We start from the raw sequence: 18,801 nt of genomic DNA on the forward strand, positions 1-18,801 counted from the left end.
CAAATACTTAATAGCTTTGTGACCCTGAACTAGTCACTTCACTTCTGTTTCTCATGTATAAAATGGAGGTAACAATAGCACCCACCTCCCAGGATTGTTGTGAGAACCAAATGAGATTATATCTGTAAAGTACTTAGCAAACTGTAAAGCTCTGTATAAATATTGACTTTATTGTTGCTTTGTTATTTGTTATTTTTATCTTATTATTCCAGAGTATAATATAGGCGAATGAAAACAGCATCCTTTAACTTTGTGGTTTTTTCATTACAGCAAAATATTAGGAATATTATAGTTCACAGGTGAAACCTATCTTTAGGATAGAATCTCACTGGTAAAATCCTTTTCCATGATATATTCATGTGCTTTTGAAATCTATAGCTTTACCATTATGTATAAAGAAGATATTTCAGAATCATCTTCTTTTGTGTAGTCAGCTGGTTAGGAAAGAGGTAAAAATCAACATCAGTTTAGAAGAAAGGTTAAAGATGAGAAGATAGCATAGTAAAAAATTGCAGCAATTTTAATCTGACCTATTCATATGATCCTTGAATACAAAAAAAATTAGAAATGGAAAGATGAAGATTTTACCCTTAATTATCATCTTTTACTTGTGAAGTTTTGTTAATGTGAAGCTCTTGCTATAGAGGGAAAACTAAACACAGGAACCCCCTTGCCAGATAACCTTTGATCTCTTTGACATTTGATCTAGAGACATGGCAGCCAGAAACAGCCATCATTTAGAATACAGATTCATTTGTCAGACCCTACAGAGGAGGTTGGGCAGTGTTGCCTCAAACAGTAGTGATAACCAGTAGCTAGAAACATGTCTAAAGAGGGCTCAGCATGTACCAGAAGGAGCTCCCCTCATCCCAAGAGCATTCATCTGTGAATGCTAGCAGCGGAAGGCCAAGCAGACACTCAAGAGAAAGAATTCATCATTGATTCTTCATCAGTCTATTATTGCTGTCAAGGATGGAAAAGCCACCATCCTCGTACTCATAACATATCAATTCAAAGAGGTAGAAATGTCACTGAAGAAGATAAAGTTGAGAAGCGAGTATGGGTCAAACTAAGTACACACTGAGGAAATCCATGCTGGAGAAGAGTCTGGAAAGTATAGCTTTTACATGATGCCACAACAATGGGAAAAAATTCAAATGATATTAAAATAAAAAAAAACATTGTAGATGACATCAGTATTTATCAGCCATGTGCCTGCCTACTTTCTTGTTGTAAAATTCGTCATGAGAATGATCCGCTTGTGTCCTTGATGAAAACATGAAATGGAACTTTTGTGAATAGTGCTCTGTAGAAAGCTGTATCTTCAGAGTTATACAATTGACAGAAAGTTCAGAATACAGTACCCTTTTGTGCCCTTGTTTATTCTTTGTTGATTATCAAAAAAAGAAGAAAGGGAGGAAAAAGGAAGAGGCGGAGTCAGTAAAGCAAAATTACAAGTAAGGGGTTTTTCTTGCAGATTTTAGAAATATATGAAATTTCTTAACAAATGTAACTGTTGATATGACTCTTCAGTGACACAATTATTTATGTCAAGCAAGGCATGAAATAGAACAATGATTGCTTGTCAAAGATGTTAAATACTGTCATTGTAGATGATACTGTTTGTGGATAAAATTATTTTGGATACCTTAGTCCCCAGAATATTATGGGACTTTTCCAGTGAGATCCACATTTATTTTAAAGCATGTAATCTAAGACCTAGTCTAAAAGTGTTAAGTGCCTACTGAGTGCAAGACACTGCAGTCCACATGGGAAAAACTAAATGGATAGAAAATTCCTATTGTCAGTCATGTATACAAAACATTTTTAGCAGCACTCTGTGGTAGCAAAGAATTAGAAACTGAAGGTGTAAATTCGAGTATATGAATGTAATGGAGAAGTACTCTAGTATAAGAAATTTTGAGAATTACAGATTCAGGGAAACTAGGGAAAACTTTATGTGAAATTAACAGAATCAAGGGGACCATTTGCATGATAACCAGTATTGTATTTTCTTTTTTTTGTTTCTAATAAATTTAATATTTTATGTTTTCCCTAATTACATATAAAAGCAATTTTTAACATTCATTTAAATTTTTTTTTAGTTTCAGATTCTTTCCTTCCGTTCCTCCCTCCCCACCCCCATTAAGAAGGCAAGCAATTTGATGTACATTGTACATGTACAGTCATGCAAAACGTTTTTATATGTTAAGATGACCAGCATTGTAAAGGAAAATAACAGATTTCAGAACTTGAATCAATGCAGTGACCAGTCAGGACCTCATAAGACCAATGATGAGGCATCTGTTTTCAGACATGACCCGTTTGTTGATTATACTTATTTGTTACAAAGGGAGAATTTCTATCAGGAAAAGGCATGTTGGTAATTATTTATAGAGATGCAAAAATAGAGAGATAAAAGCTTCAATATAACATAAAAATGAAGAGAAGAAAGCAGAAGGAAGGTTGGAAGGTGTACTAACAACTTTGTTACTACAATGTTAAACAGTATACCCCCAGAAAATTGTGTAACAAAAGTTAAGTTTCATATACAATCTGCTTTTCTGATCTTTGTATACTAAAACTTTCAGCTTTCTTGATGATTACTAAGTTCATTATTAAAATTTTTTTAAAGAAAAAATGGAAATACCTGTTGTCTAGATTGATAAATAGTAAGATGTCAGTCCATTGAGTTGATACATCAGTAGATGTATTTGAGATAGTGTCTCAAACAAGACATTGAGCTGAACTCAGATTTGAGTAAGAGAAAGAGAAGATCATAGATTACATTTGAGATTATGTAGTGCTTTTAACAATCCTAATTAGAAAGCTATAGTCACATGAAAAAATGATCTAAATCATAATTGATTAGAGAAATGTAAATTAAAACAACTCTGAGGTACCAACTCACACCTGTCAGCTTGGTTAATATGACAGAAAAGGAAATCTGACCATTTGTGAAAGCAATTTGGAACTATGCCCAAAGGGCAATCAAACTATGCACACCCTTTGATCCAACAGTACCACTACTAGGTCTGTATCCCAAAGAGATCATTAAAAAGGGAAAAGGACCTACATGTACAAATGTATTTATAGCAACTTTTTTGTGGTGTCAAAGAATTAGAAACTGAGGGGATGCCCATCAATTGGGGAATGACTGAACAAGTTGTGGTATATGAATGTAATGAAATACTGTTGTTCCATAAGAAATGAGTAGCAAGCAGACTTCAGAAAAACCTGGGAAGATTTACATGAATTGATGCTGAGTGAAGAGAGCAGAAGCAGGAGAACATTGTGTACGGTAATAGTAATAATTGTTCAATCACCAACTTTGATAGACTTAGCTCTTCTCAGCAATACAGTGATCTAAGACAGTTCCAAAAAGCTCATGATGGAAAACACTGTCCACATCCAAAGAAAGAACTTTGGAGTCTGAATGCAGATTGAAGCATATTATTTTCACTTTTTTTTGTTTTTGTGACTTTTCCTTTAGGTCTCATTCTTCTTTTACAGTATAACTAATGTGGAAATATATTTACATGATTGCACATGTGTAACCCATATCAGACTGCTTGCCATGCTGGGATGGGGAAAGGGAAGAGATGGAGGAAGAAAAATTTGAAACTCAAAATCTTGTAAAAGTAGATGTTGAAAATAACCTTTTCATGTAATTGGAAAAAATAAATACTATTTTTAGAAAATCCTATTTTGCTCCATGGTGCAAAAGCCCATTTTCCAGCATGAATTTCTCCTGTCTTCGTTGCTGAACTCCTCACTGTGCAATGGAGAGATGTATGCTAGATTTAGATTAGTTGTACATATTTCCAGTATGACATATACTCAAGATGTGGCATAGGAGATAGTGAGGTAATACATAATCAGAAAATTAGTGGATTCAGTCACACAACATAAATCAAGGATAACAAACAGGCTTTCCAAGTACTCCATCCATAAACTCCTGACGTGAAAGGGCCTACAAAGCCTTCAGCGCATTGGGTGTATTTTCTGTAGAAAAACATAGATGATGGGGCGGCTAGGTGGCACAGTATATAGAGCACTGGCCCCGGAGTCAGGAGGACCTGAGTCTCAGACACTTGACACACTTACTAGTCGTGTGACTTTGGGCAAGTCACTTAACCCCAATTGCCAAGCAAAAAGGAAAAGAAAAACAGATGAATACACAGGGTTCAAAGGCATGGATGGGTTTCACCTATGCAAGATTGGCACCACTGGTAAGATGGCTGATCATTGAAATGTGTTGATTTACATATTTTGTCACTATGTATTAACTGTAGAAATGCATATGGTGATAATTGCAGAAATGTGATTCCAGAATTTAGGAATGAAAGCCTGTTTCCTATCTAGGGCTAAGCTGTACTGCTTCTTATACACCTTACATGAGAATATTTCAAAAGTAATACTATTAGGTGCCTTTTTTTCCTTTTGTAGCATCTAATTGTATTATTTAGTAGATTATCTCAAATTCTCATTTTATCCTGTATTTTTGCCTTTTTGTGTTTGTTGATATGGTAATGGTACAGCTGATCGCCATGTTATGCATCCACATCCCCCTCAAGAACCATCGGCAGATAAGAATGACAGTAGACGGAGATTCCGGCTCAAAAGCACCGGCAAAGACAGAGCAGAGCCGCCCAGTGGTATGGCACAGATTTGACACTGTCTTGTATGTCTAGTTTATTCAGAGCGACAGAGTCTCTCTCTGCATGTCATAAGATCCAAAGGATTATGAACCTGGGTCCACTTACAAGTGTCTGTGCTACAGGGATTGTGGGAATCAAGCTTCCTGTGCAAGAATTGCTTTGTAGGGCTAACAGAGATTTGCAGGATTAGAGGGTGCCATGAGTCGTACAGAAACGCAGAGCTTTCCTCTTTCCAAAGGAGAAACCAGAGAAATTTCACTCGTTACTTTTCAATATTACATGTGTGAAGATGCTGCCAGCAGACTTTCTTGAAACCTCTGCGGATCACCACCATTTTTCTTTTTTAATTTTTCCTTCCTTTTCCAAAGCAGAGCTAATGCTTTTACTCTGATTATTGGCATATGTTGCCATTTAAGCAATTAGGTAGCTCACTCAATAGAGTATCAAACCTGGAATCAGGAAGACCTGAGTTCAAATCCTGCCATAGATGCTTAGTAGCTCTGCGACAGTGGGCAAGCCACTTAACCACTGTTTGCCTTCATTTCCTCATCTGAAAAATGGAGATAATAATAACACCTACTTCCCAGGGTTGATCCTCAAATCAATTGAGGTAATATTTCTAAAGTGCTTTGCAAACCTTAAAGCAGTATATAAATGCTAGCTACTATTATTATTAAAAGGAGGGGAGAGGAATAGGCATTTGGTAAGTTACTACTGTATGCCAGGCATTGTGCTAAGCATACTTTTCATTATTAATTGTGATTATTCCCGGTGTATTCATTTCCAAACTAAAATACTTTTTAAAGCAAAAATCTGCACACGCGTATACATGCACACACACACACACGCACACATACCCACACAGAGTCTGTCTTGTGCTGCACTTGTTTAAATAACTTGAGTTGGTAGACACAAGTCTTAACTCTGCCTTGCTATTTCATCAGACTTTTAAAGGCAATGAACAAGAGTCAATCCTAGAATGCTTCTGTAACCATCTTTCATAGACTCTGAGATAGAATTTGCTCAGAAACCATAGCTTAGAAACAGCTGTAATTTAAAAATAACAAATTTATTCTACTGTCATGGCACCAAAGGAAAAGAATTTAAGACCTTTTTGAAGCACTGTTTTTTGGCATTATAAACGATAAATGTTTGGGGTTCTTGTGAATGTTTACTAATTTTAAAAAGTTAGAAAAAAGAATCTACTTGAAATGGTTCATTTGATTTTAAAATGACCTATGAAAGAAAAAAGGGAAATAAGAATCCATAAAATTACTCTTAAGTCATTACTTAAGAATTATAGTTACTATTCTAAAATATTTATACTATTATTAAGAAATTTGTAGCTTTTACAGATTTCAAGGGAAATATGCCTTTCATGTTGTAAGGACTTAGTAAATGTTTGTTGAGCTGAGTTGAAGATTCTGGAAAATGTTTATTCCCATCAAGGGAGCTCCTCAGGAAACAGCCGTAATGAAGATACAACACCAGCCAAGCTTACCACTGTGTCCCATCAAAGAATGAACAGTGCAGGGACGGTAAATGTCACCAGTCACCAGCAACTGTCTCCTCATCAAACAGGTAAGAGACCCCATTCTGTCACATCTATGAATACCCAGCAAAATATTTCTGTTTGGTAGAAGTTGGGTGAGTTTGAATTCAGAGGAGCTGAACTTGAATGCAGTTCTCCTTAGTCTCTGCCCTTGTGTCAGTCACATAACATTTCTGGGCCTGTTTCTTTATCTGTAAAATGGGGATCATAGATGACCTCCCAAGCTCCTTTGACATCTAGACTTTATGACATTTCTGTTATCCTCTTGGGGGAAAAATGGTTACCATCTAGCACTGTATTTTTGTAAATTCCATTTTCTGGGACAGAAACAATTTTCTGCAAAATACATTCTTGCCAATTGCTCTGATAGACAACATAAACCAAATAGTATCTTGTTGACCTGTTCAAAATAAATAGTAAAATTGTAGTTTTCTGACTTTTTTTTTCATTTAACCCTATCACTTTCAAAAGATTATCTGTCATTCTCTTTCTGCCATTCTGTTGTGTAACAAACATGGCTGAGATCTCTGGCAGGGCACACCTATATATCTCGCCCAGCAGGTATGCAGTACTTTTAGGAAGGCAAATTGTTTCTGAGCAAAGGGAAAGGGAAAACGGATGAATATTGTTTGTAGTTTGTCAGTCTTATTTATGCAATGTTGAAACCTTCATTAAAATGTTAGGCGCAATTAGAGTCTCTAGCATAAATCTGACTGTGCAGGGAAAACTAATTAGATGTTTAGGTGATCATTCTTGTATTTATCTTGTTTGCTGCAATATTGTGATTACATAGTAATTTACATATTTTCCTAAGAAAACACACCAAATTATTCATTACAATTGATATGGAAATAATTGAGGTAAAAATAAAATTCCAAAGTAACATGTGGTATTCAGATAATAGAACTTGGAAAATAACTTAAAAATCTTTTAAAAATTTTTATTGGTCAATACTAACTTTGGCTCTAGGTCACCAGATTATTTCACTTTATAACAAGTATTTCCGTCATAGCTTCCTTTACATTCTGCCAGTGATTTTGGCAACATGGTGTAGTTGATAGGGAGCCACCCTCAGAACCAAGGAGACCCAGATTCAAGGTCTGCCCCATAATCATGCTCTCTGTGACCCATGTCCTTCCCCTCCCAGTGCCCAGTGCCATTCTCTGAGTTGCAAAGAAGGTACCAACCTGAATTGATAGAAAACTCCCTGATGATCCCCCAGTGAGCCTCCTGATCCCTGTCCCTGTCCTTTGACTTTCTAGTTATGGTATCCATTTTAGATATCAGTTTAGTATTATAATATGCCAACTTTGTGACATTTATCTTTGTATGTCACCCAGGATGCCCAGAATCATACAAAGAGGCACTGAAATATGGAAGGTCTGTCTTGCCTTTGAAAAATGCTTTTTTTCCGTGAATCTCTGTGTCACAGATAGATGGGAGCCCAGCCTGGGCGGCCTCCCCCTTATCCCGCCTCATCTGCATTCTCATATGCCCAGCTAGTCCTATCCTCTCCTGGGCCACATCAGGTGTTGAAATATCCAAACTGAGCTGACCTGCCCCAGTATAAGAGGAGACGTAAAGCCCTGGGGAATGTGCCAGCTTCCATCCTGAGCAGCAGGAAGCCTGAGGAGAGAGCCCCTCTCCTGCCTCTGCCATCACTGTAATATTCTGTCATGTTAGCCAGAGAAAGGGAGAGTTTATTTGCTAAGTGACCTCCGCTTAGCTTTAGTTCCTTCATCTGTAACGTGTCCTACTTACCCTACACAATGCTGTAGTGATGGGAGCCCCTACTTAGCCTGAGAGCCTATAGAGTTGGAACGATAGGGAAGGAGATGAGACCTGGGCTTCCCTCATATAGAGAACTAGGAACACTCATTTTTCTAGAGTGGCACCTTCTCTGCCACTTAGCATCTTGGAGAATGACCTGGAGCCCTCCCCAAGAGGTTCCACAACTTGGCCAGAGTCAGCCAGACAGGCCCTGTGTGTGTCAGAGGTGGGAAGTGAGCATTAGGCTGGTATGGCATGGGGCTGGTGATGCTTTAACTAATACCCAATGCACCTAATTAGTGGCCCCAGTTGACTTTAAAGCCCAAGTCTTCTGGTGTCAAATGGGAGTATTTTTTTTCTACCACAACCTTCAGGGTAATGCATGCAATAATTGTCCAAATTTCTTGATCATTTTTTCCTCTCTTAACCGAACAAGAATAACGAACAGTCATTGGCCTGTGTTGGTTAAATAATTGGCACCATTTGAGATGACTGACAATATTATCGCATTTGTTTGTTTCCATTTGAGGATGCAATAACCAGTATTGCTTCAGTTCATCAATGGCTCAGTAGTGCAGGGCATTAGCCTCAGACCCCTGGCCTAAAATCACTTTTTATTGAGCAGCCCACTAATTATTATCTTCCTTTATCTTCCCTCCTGTCAGATGAGTGGGTATTTCCTGAAAATTACAGAGATCATTTTTCTTTGGACTCCAGCAAACAATCCATAACTCTGCAAGATGATTCCTGCAATAATTCACACCAGTTGCCAGAAAACAGCAAAGAAAATGAAGATAGCAATCAAGGAGAGGAAACCCAAAGTGTTCCAAATGAGATTTTTACATTTTCCTCAAGGCCAAGGTCCTTGCCTCACGGAAGGTGTCAGACTGTGTGTGTGGAAGGGAGCCCCTTTCTGATGGATCTGAAGGAGGATGACATTGGGAAGAGGAGAGGAGCCCCACTGGAAGACGATTTTTATGGATGCGACAGCAGCGAAGAGGTAAATGGCTTTGTGATTGGATTGGAGGCAGAGCAGCCACCCTTTTTCCTTTAGCTTAGGCCCCAGATCAGTGGGATACTATTGATAAAAATGCAGCCGATTGGAATGGCCATCAATAGGTGCATCTTGTTGTTACGATAACTGACTGTTGCTAATTTTTTATTAGCATTCACCATACTTAGGTGTATGTTTTAGGACTGGTTTTTACATTTTAATCTTCATCTCTCAGAATAAAAAATAAAATTCAGCTAATTTATTTGATAAGATTATTTGATCAGACCTTTCAGAAACACTGCTTTTTTTGTCTGAGGGTGTTACATCGCAGGTGCTAAGTCTGCTGGGCTAGGAGAGCTTCTTCCTTGCATGTCCTTGTTCCACCTTCAACATTGTCAGGCTCTTTATTTTCTATGTGGTCCCAGTATCTCATTCAGTAACCCTAAGTTTAGATAACGAGTCATGGATCAGTGTAGTATGTTGTCTATTTTGGAATTATTCAGAATACAAATTTTTAAATGTCAGTTATGTTCATGTAAGGATTTTTAGGGGTGGCTAGGTGGCACAGAGTTCAAATCCAGCCTCAGTGTAATGCCATGCACAAGCAGCTTTCCAGAAGAAAGCTACTGTGAACAGCTTTTAAGGTTCTGATTACACAGTATAGTGATCACTCTATTTATTCCATAACAAATCAAAGCAAAACTTTCACAGAAAATCAAGGTACAGCATTCACAATATTACAACTTATCACAGAAAATCACAAAATAATATTCACAGCATAGTTTCAAAGTACAATAGTCAAAGTCTTCCACTCATAGGACTACTAAGTTAACTCAGTCACTTATCAGTAACAATCATATAATAGTCAAAGTCTTCCACTCATGGGGCATACTTGATTAACTCAATCAGTCACTTATTCAGCAAAGTCTTACTAAGTATCATACACAAAACCCTCCACCCCTTAGGTCACTAGTAAACTATAATTCCATAATTACTCAATACCCAAGGAGAGGTCTTTTCATCTTGACTTGGGGCCTGTTCTCAGATTCCCTGGATCCCCTTCCATGGTCCCAGATTCTACCTGGATTCACCAGACTGTCACCTGGGTTCAATGGCAGACAGCTCCCAGTTCCTTGTCCAGCTCTCTGGGTAGGTACTGCTCGACACTGAAGTTCACAGGGTCTGGTCCATGTCAGATCCTTCACCATTTCTGCTCCAGGGAATTCAAGGCTCAACCAAGACACAAACAAACAAAGTCTCAGCATCCCAGTCATGCTTCCTCAGTCACCTGGGCTCCTGGCTCCTGGGCTCCTGGGCTCCTGGCTCCTGAGCTCCTGGGCTCCTGGGCTCCTGGCTCCAGGCTCCAGGCTCCTGGCTCCTGGGCTCCTGGCTCCTGGGCTCCTGGCTCCTAGGCTCCTGGGCTCCTGGCTCCTGGCTCCTGGCTCCTGGGCTCCTGGCTCCTGGGCTCCTGGGCTCCTGGCTCCTGGCTCCTGGGCTCCTGGCTCCAGGCTCCTGGGCTCCTGGCTTTGGGCTCCTGGGCTCCTGGCTTTGGGCTCCTGGGATCCTGTTCAGAAGAAGCTCCACCACCACAAGTTGTCAGGAAATTCTGGCTCAGTTCTCCATTCTCTTCTGTAGCTGCTCTGCCACCAAATGCTGGTCCCAAGACATTCTGCCTGTCCCTCTCTGGGGCTTTTCCTTATATACATACAGCATTAGCTTCCTGTTTCAGCCAACTTCTTCCTGTTAATATCAGTAACAGGAGACAGGAGTTCATACCTTCTGTTTCCCCAACAGAGGCTTGATCAGTTACTAAGTGCTAAGTACCTGCTCACTTGCCAACACAAAGGGATCTTCAAATTCAAATTACATCACTATTACACTCAGACACTTAACTCAAAAAAAAACTAGCTATGTGACCTTGAGCAAGTCACTTAACTCCAATTGCCCTATCTTCCCTACTCCAAAAGAAAAAATGATTTTTAAACTCATTAAAATCAAACAAATACATTTGAGAATATTTTTAAGAACTTACTACCTTGCAGTAATCTTTTTTTCCTATTTTGAAATGAATTTACCTTTGAAACTGTTTCATGTTACTTAATGATGGAGAATTATTTTTCCTACAAAAAAAGTTATTAAAAATAACTATAGGCAGTTCTCACTTCACAGAAGTCAACTGCTCAGCAGACCCCTGTGTAAAGTGGTTTTTATGTAATGCTAATTCAGCTGTGGACATGAGAAAGGGAGAGATAGAAGGAGGCAAGAAGGGGGCTGTTGACTTACAGAGGCTGGCATATGGGAACCAGGGACAAAGAAGCAAGGAACATTTGGGGACCAGGCCGGAATTGAGGGGAAGAACATGTCAGGGGTAGACATGTGGTTATCATGTGGGCAGGTCTCCTCTTGGCTTGGGAGCTCTCAAACCAAGCCCCGGAAGCAGTTCAGTGGCTCTTGCTTTCACTTAGAGGGTCTTGTTTCGTTTTATTTTGTTTTTTCAGTGGGGGGTGGGAAGCTGCAGAGCACTAAGCCACAGGACAAGAGTAGGGAGAGAGAACAGAGTACTGTACAGTAAAATTAGCATAGGTGTTTTTTGGAATGCAGATTTCTTTCAGAAGTCTTTACATAAAGTCAATTTGCATAATGCAAATGTACATAAAGTAAGAAATATCTGTATATAAAAACTGATCATAGGATCAGAATTGGAGTGGAAAGGGCCTGAGCCTTCATGGGAGGTCAGCTGGAACTTTGCAGCTCAGGATCCAGGGCCCACAGAGGTGGAGGGGCTTGCATCTGACTTGTAAGTTCACAGAGCTACTGTTTGAACCCAGGGCCTCTAACCACATCCAGCACACTTTCTTGTATACCTCATTGCCATCAGGGTTTAGCAGAAACAGAGAAATAATTATAGAAAAATTGAACAGACTGTGCAAAAAAAAAAAGGTTGTAAGTGAATTGTTTCCTGCTTTCTTACTCCTTTGTGGAAGGTAAAAGACAGACAATTGGAGTCATATTTATTCCCGAAGCCCCATCCCTGCCACCCTCATACCCTGTAGAGGATATAGTTAATCTGCAGAAAAACACCATGATAATTAGTGGGAAATGTCTTTACTTTTCTGAGACTGTTTCTAAAGCAGAATGTATGACAGCTTCCTTAATCCACAGCATTCATGCATCAGTCAGCACTTGCTATGGTCCAGCCTTGAGGATACAGATACGAAGAATGGAGCTATCCCCACTTCCACAGAGCCTGCATTCTAACAGGGAAGACAGCAAGGATATTTATGAGTCTATACCAGACCCTGCAGAGAATAGGAAAGAATTCATGTAAAAAGAGGACTTCCAAGAGCCAGAGGAGAGGAGGAAAGGCACACAGACACAGCTGCCAGCCAGCACCAAGGCTCACATATGGGCAGTAGTCAGTGTTTTCCGGTAAAGGTGGAAAGTTAGGTTAGATCCAGGTTGTGAGGGGCTTTCAGAGCTCAGCAGAGGAATAGATATATGATCCCAGAGGCACTAGAGAACTGTAGAGGTTTATTGAACAAGAGAATAGCGTAGTCAGATCTGCACTTTAGGAAAATTACTGTCACTATACATGGAGCATATATGGAGTGGGGAGAGACTTGAACTAGGAGACAGAAGGGTGAGGACCCGCACTAAGGTGCCATGAGTGGGTGCAGTGAGAGAGGAGCTGGATGTATCGAGCTCCAGTTTTTTCTCCCTCCCCTCACCCTACCCCAAGACAGCAAGCAATCTGATGTAGATTGTACATCTTCGATCACTTCGAACATATTTCCACATTAGTCATGTTGTGAAAAAATAAAACAATCAGAACACAAGGGGAAAACCACAGGAAAGGAAAACAAGTGAAAACAGTGTGCATCCAGGCTCAGTGGTTCTTCCTCTGGGGGTGGGAGGTATTTTCCATCATGAGTCTCTCGGAATTGTCTTGGAGCATTGCATTGCTGAGAAGAGCCAAGCCTGTCTCAGCTGATCATTGCACAGTGTTGCTGTTACTACGTATGATGTTCCCCTGGTTCTGCTCACTTCACACAGCATCCGTTCATATAAGTCTTTCTGGGTTTTTTGGAAATCCATCTGCTCATCATTTCCAATAGCACAGCAGTATTCTGCTACATCTGTGTTCTGCAGCTTGTTCAGCCATTCACCACTTGGTGAGCATCCCCTCAGTGTCCAGTTCTTGGCCACCACAAAAAGAGCTGCTATAAATATTTTGTACATGTGGGTCCTTTTCCCTTTTTTATGATCTCTTTGGGATACAGCCCTAGCAGTGGTGTTGCTGGGTCTGAAAAGAGTGTGCTCATTTTGATTGCCCTTTGGGCATAGTTCCACATTGTTCTCCAGAATAGTTGGATGATGTCCACAGCTCCACCACAATGCGTTAGTGTTCTGATTTTCCCACATCTTTTCCAACATTTATTATTTTCCTTTTCTATCATATTAGCCCATCTGATAAGTGTGATGTGGTACCTCAGAGTTGTTTTAACTTGCATTTCTCTAATCATAATAGTGATTTAGAGTATTTTTCTCTATGACTATAGATAGCTCTAATGTCTTCATCTGAAAACTTCCTGTTCATATCCTTTGACCATTTATCAATTGGGGAATGACTTGTATTATAAATTTAACTCACTTCTCTGTGTTGAGAAATGAGACCTTTTTCAGAAACATGGACTATAAAAGTTGTTTGCCAGCATTCTGCTTTCCTTCTGTTCTTGGTTATATTGATTTTATTTGTGCAAAACCTTTTTAATTTAATGTAATCAAAGTTATCCACTTTGTATATCATGTTTTCTATCTCTTGTTTGGTCATAAATTCTTCCCTTCTCCTTGCCCTCCTAATTTGCTTTTGGTATCATCCTTTATATCTTAATCATGTACCCATTTTGATCTTATCTTGGCATGTGGTGATACTGGTCGATCTCTAGTTTCTGTCATATTCTTTTCCACTTTTCCCAGCAGTGTTTGTCAAATAGTGAGTTCTTATGCCAGAATGAGGAGTTTTGGGGTTTATCAAACAGGAGATTACAACAAGTCATTTACTGCTGTATTCAGTACTCTGTGCTGAGCACTGAGGGTGCAAACACACACCACCAAGAAAGCCCTGGCACTCAAGAGTCTGACATTTGAATAGTGAGAGACAATGCATCTAACAGACAGTGCCTGCCGTGGAGTAAACTCACCAGCCAAGCAATGGCCACCTCCTGAGGAGTGACAGTGCTGGTGGATTACTTTTCTCAGAGCTAAAGTTGAAAAGCAAGGATTTGAGGAAGAAAAGGGTACATAGAGGCAACAATCAGGATTTATTAAGCACCTTCTCTGTGCCGGTCACTGTACTAAGCACTGGGGATACCAATAAGAAAACGGAGCTTATAGTCTAATGGGGAAAACAACCCACAAAAGGAAGCTGAAAAGGAGGGATGTGCCATAGGGTGGCCTGAGCAGGAGTCTGGACCAAGCAGGGCAGCATATGGGAAATAAAGTCAGACTTCTAGGCCTCCAGTCAGAGGGGAGGTACTGATTACTAAAGCTAAATCCATCATCATGGTGATGAGCTATACTTCAGTACATGTGGGATAGTGTGGTGCAAAGGTTGCCAGGAGCTAGTGTTAGGGGTCTGCGCCCATAGCACCTAGAAACTACTGAATCATTTGTTCATTCATTCAATTATTGTCAGGAAGTACAGTGGTTGGTCTGGAAATGGTGAACTTAACCAGGGTCCTAGGACAGGTGTTTGAGTTGCAGCATAAAGTAGAGGCCTACACACAGGACTATGGTAACTCAAAGTGGATGAATGAATGAATGAATGAGACACCTATGAGGGTATGCATTCAATTAGTGAAAGGGTGAAAGCTTGGGCAAAAGCTAGATAAAGCACATGCTGCCTCACCTAAGGCTTTCACCTGCCAAATTAAAATTATCTTCAGAGAGGTGGCTAGGTGGCGCAGTGAATAGAGTACCAGCCCTGGAGTCAGGAGGGCCTGAGTTCAAATCTAGCCTCAGGCACTTAACACTTACTAGCCTTGTGACCTTGGGCAAGTCACTTAACCCCAATTGCCCTGCCTTTCCCCCTCCAAAAAAAAAAAAAGAAAAAATATCTTTAGAAATGTCTAAGAATGTTACAGGCTTACTTTGTCACATAGCTTTTAAATAAATCAAACCTTTTTCCCATGGTTGACATCATTAAAAGAGCAGGTTTAATAAAAATAAACAATAGCATCCACTTTTACAAAGAAGAAAAAGCAGCTTCTGTATTATAGAATATTAAAGTTGTTGGGTATACAAAAGAAAGGGTATGCCATCTGTTCCAAGGAGGTAGTCTTCAAGAATCATTAGAATGTTGTTTTAAAAAATTAGAACCCAGCAAGAGCAATCAGTTTTATGTATTCCAGTATTGTCCAAATGACCATCTGCATGTCCTTTTAAGGAAGGGAGTTTAACTGTATAAGTGCTCCTTCCGTGGGGAAATCATTCTCATTTTCAGTGTACATATGCTGAGCTACAATTAATCAGGCAAACTATATTGATGTTCCTGGCACAATTACACGATTGAATATTTAACAAACAAATGTTCCTTGGACTAAAAGAAAAATAATTGAAGAGATTTGGAACTATAAGAAAATGTATTATGTTAAATCAACATATTTTAAATTTCTGATTTAGAGAATCAATTTGTATTTTCTGGATAAACAGCATGACAACTTCTTTAATACTCTAAAAAATTACACTAACTAGTTTTAATAGGATGAGATTAGAGCATTGGTTTTTAAGTAGCACATAATGAACAAAAAGAAGAATAATGTTGTTACCTCTGAAATTCATACTAAAACAGAACGTATAACTTCAGTGTATTTACCTTCTAATAACAATCAACAAATACATTTTTAAAATATATTAGGTGTTGAGAATTTATTACATTACACTTGTAGTTTTTGTATTGCGTCTATCAAATAGCATGAACATTAACAATCAGGAAATATGTATTTTTAGAGGCACAGTTCAGTTTTATAAATTCCATGTTATATCAGAGTTTTACCAGATTGTTTTTATTTCTCTTATTTTTACTCCCTGGCCCCAAAAGGAAATCAGTATAAACTAAAATATTACCCATTGTTCATTTTAGTCTGATTTTTTGAATTGGCTTTATTTTACCCTTGCTTTTCCTATTTGACTATGGGACATACAGGATTTGCCTTGGAATTTATAGGTGAGAAAACTTCTGGTACCCTTCTTAAATTTGAGAGTTCAGATGAGTTCCTGCCTTTATTCCACCATCTTGACTCTGCTTGATAAGTAGGGTTTTAAATTATAATTAGACATTAGCTTACAAACAGATAGTTAATATGGTTTACAGTTTAGAGTCACATCTCTTGCTATAATTGAAAAGATAATATGAAATATAATTATTCCAACCCACTGATCTACAGAACTCTTAGGATCATTGAGGGGGGAAGTACTAAAATGGGTCCCTCAGTCTGTCTTTTGGCATTTTCATGCCTGTGTCAGTGATGACTGGTCATTTCATTTTCATTGTATGTTCAGATTACAGAACTGAAGGTGGGAAGCATGGGTATTTTTGATAACAAGGATGATTCTCTTTTCTAATTTGAATAAATATACTCTTGGACTGCTATTTGTTCGGTTTCTAGTATCACTCAGAGGTGGTAAATACAGGATGTGCTGAGAGGCTGTGTACAGAGAGTGTATGTCCAGTGAGCATATCCCAGGGCCTTTATTTTCCCTCTTGTCTTTAGCTATTCAGTTATTTCCTGTTGCTGATAGTTAATTTAAAAAAACAAGCTATTATTTATAAAGCAACCGTGTTATTATAAAAATCACATGATTCATAAAAACCACAAATTGCAAACTGGCTTAAGGACTTGTACGTGATAACTTGTTCACCACAAGTTTCTGCTCAAAATTGTTTTCACTTTGTTCCCCATATTTTAGGATAACCAGAGTCTGTTCATCCACAATACACCAGGCCCTACAGCTAGACTCAGCACATCAGGGTTATGTGAATTAACAGTTTCATCAGAGCAGCTGTTAGAAAGGAATCTGGGAAAGGCTGGAAGCAGGACATATAAAGGATATGTAAAAAGTGCCTGTGTGGAAACAGCAGCATCTGAACCCCAAAACAGTGTTCAGAAGAGTGTGGGGCCTACTCCATGTCTCTCTCCCACTCTAAGAAGGCCTGACTCGTCTAAGGAAATTCCAGGCACCATCACAAAACCAAAGGACCTCCCAGTTTACCAAGTAACAGCATCAGTAAACAAACCTTCCCTAAAAGAAATCCTGGTGGAAAATGCAGGGCCGATTGCTGACGCACCTGTAAGTGATTCCCCTTTGGTTTACCTATGTTAGTGTTTCTTTCCCCACACTTTTCATAAGGCCTCTTGTCCATCATTAGGAGAATCAGCATTTGTATTCTTCTGTTCTTTTGCATTCTAAGGCAGGAACAGTGACATTGTAACAGTTAAAAAATAAGGTAGATGAGGCACAGAATTCCAAGCACAATCCATTTACTAATAAAGCCCAGATTTACCAATAAATAGAATCTCAGATTTCCCCAGCTAAGCTAAGACCCTAAGGTGGGGAATGGCCACCCTTCTTATAGTTTTAGGGGATAACAGAATAAACAACACAGCTTAGGCAGAGAACAAGCTATGAATGGTCAGGAGTGAGGGGCTTGCTGAAACCCCCTCCTTCCCTCCTATGATTAAGAAATGTCCATTGTTTGAGGCCACTTGTGAGCTTAGATAGTGGACCAGACTTCTTTGGCTAGCAAACTTAGACATCCTTCAAGGATAACAGATTTCCTTGAAACAAGAATAGAACATTAATTAACAAGAGAACTGGATTTCTAAACTTAACTCCTTATAGACCAGCTGAATTTCTGAGCTAAATTCAAAGACAAAGAATCCTAACTTAGGCAGTTACAAGACAAAATCAAATAATTGTGAATAGGGTTAATTAAAAAAGACAGAAAATCAGTGTGATTGTTTCAACATAAAACGTGGATTTCATATCCCAAAATTAATATAAATTCTTGTATTTTGTTAAAAAAGTTAATGTTATCATGTAAGATTCCCAGAAGGGCACTTCTTGTTGCCTATGAGTTATAAATGCAGACCTTCTTGAAAGGTGAAAACCTGCAAAGTGAAAGTGATAGACTTTCAATAACAATCTGAATTTAAGCCATAAAAGCATCATTAGTCAGGGCCTTTGATAGTCTATTTATCACATCCCAGGAAAAGAAAAGAACCGAGATTGAAGTTTTGCGGGTAGCCTTTGTCACAGTCTGAATCCCAAGGCTGGGTTGAGCACTGTGTGCATGCCCATTAAATTGATTTTTTTTTCATGTATTCTAGTTTTTTCTTCTTTCCACCTGTAACTGTACATAGTAAATTGTGAACAAATGGAGTGGTTTCAAATGTGATATTCAAGCTCTTTTTTTTAAGTTGAAGATATTTTTTTCCAAGTCATAACCTGTGTATGCTGAGTTGTCACAGTGTAAAGTTATGTATTGAAACATCCTAAGCAGCCTATCATAGACTACCGTGCTCAACCCAAAAGATGCTAGCAAGGAAAAGACCATGCCTTGCCTCCAGTGGCCTCTCAAGGACACCAAAAAGATCGGTGTAGAGCATGATTCTCTGTTGGGGCGTTCGTGCACTCTTCCGAGATCGGAACCCCCCCCTCTTTCCTCCCCCTCCTCCCCTTTTCCTTTCTCTCCTCTCTCCCTTCCCTTTTCCATCCTCCCCTTTCCTTCCTTCACCTCTCTCTCCCACAACCTGTGTAGACTT

At 39.1% G+C, this 18,801-nt stretch overlaps 2 protein-coding genes across 3 annotated transcripts in view; both read left to right on the forward strand.

Moving 5' to 3' along the window:
* CFAP20DC (CFAP20 domain containing) overlaps nt 1-18,801 on the forward strand; it is a 223,495-nt gene that overhangs the window by 116,871 nt on the left and 87,823 nt on the right. The window contains exons 10-13 of one of the 2 annotated variants that reach the window (XM_069084234.1): nt 4,542-4,658; nt 6,111-6,242; nt 8,649-8,983; nt 16,946-17,326. In XM_069084234.1, coding sequence (XP_068940335.1) covers nt 4,542-4,658; nt 6,111-6,242; nt 8,649-8,983; nt 16,946-17,326 — 965 coding nt within the window. The remainder of the gene's footprint in view (nt 1-4,541; nt 4,659-6,110; nt 6,243-8,648; nt 8,984-16,945; nt 17,327-18,801) is intronic. The other variant, XM_069084231.1, reaches the window with a different exon arrangement.
* The window catches only part of FAM3D (FAM3 metabolism regulating signaling molecule D), a 307,323-nt gene that overhangs the window by 56,830 nt on the left and 231,692 nt on the right, over nt 1-18,801 (forward strand). The window lies entirely within an intron of this gene.

This window comes from Petaurus breviceps, unplaced genomic scaffold (genome assembly GCF_028583685.1).
Source record: "Petaurus breviceps papuanus isolate PSGF00001 unplaced genomic scaffold, PetGlider_PUasm1.0 174, whole genome shotgun sequence".
NCBI classification, from domain to species: domain Eukaryota; kingdom Metazoa; phylum Chordata; class Mammalia; order Diprotodontia; family Petauridae; genus Petaurus; species Petaurus breviceps.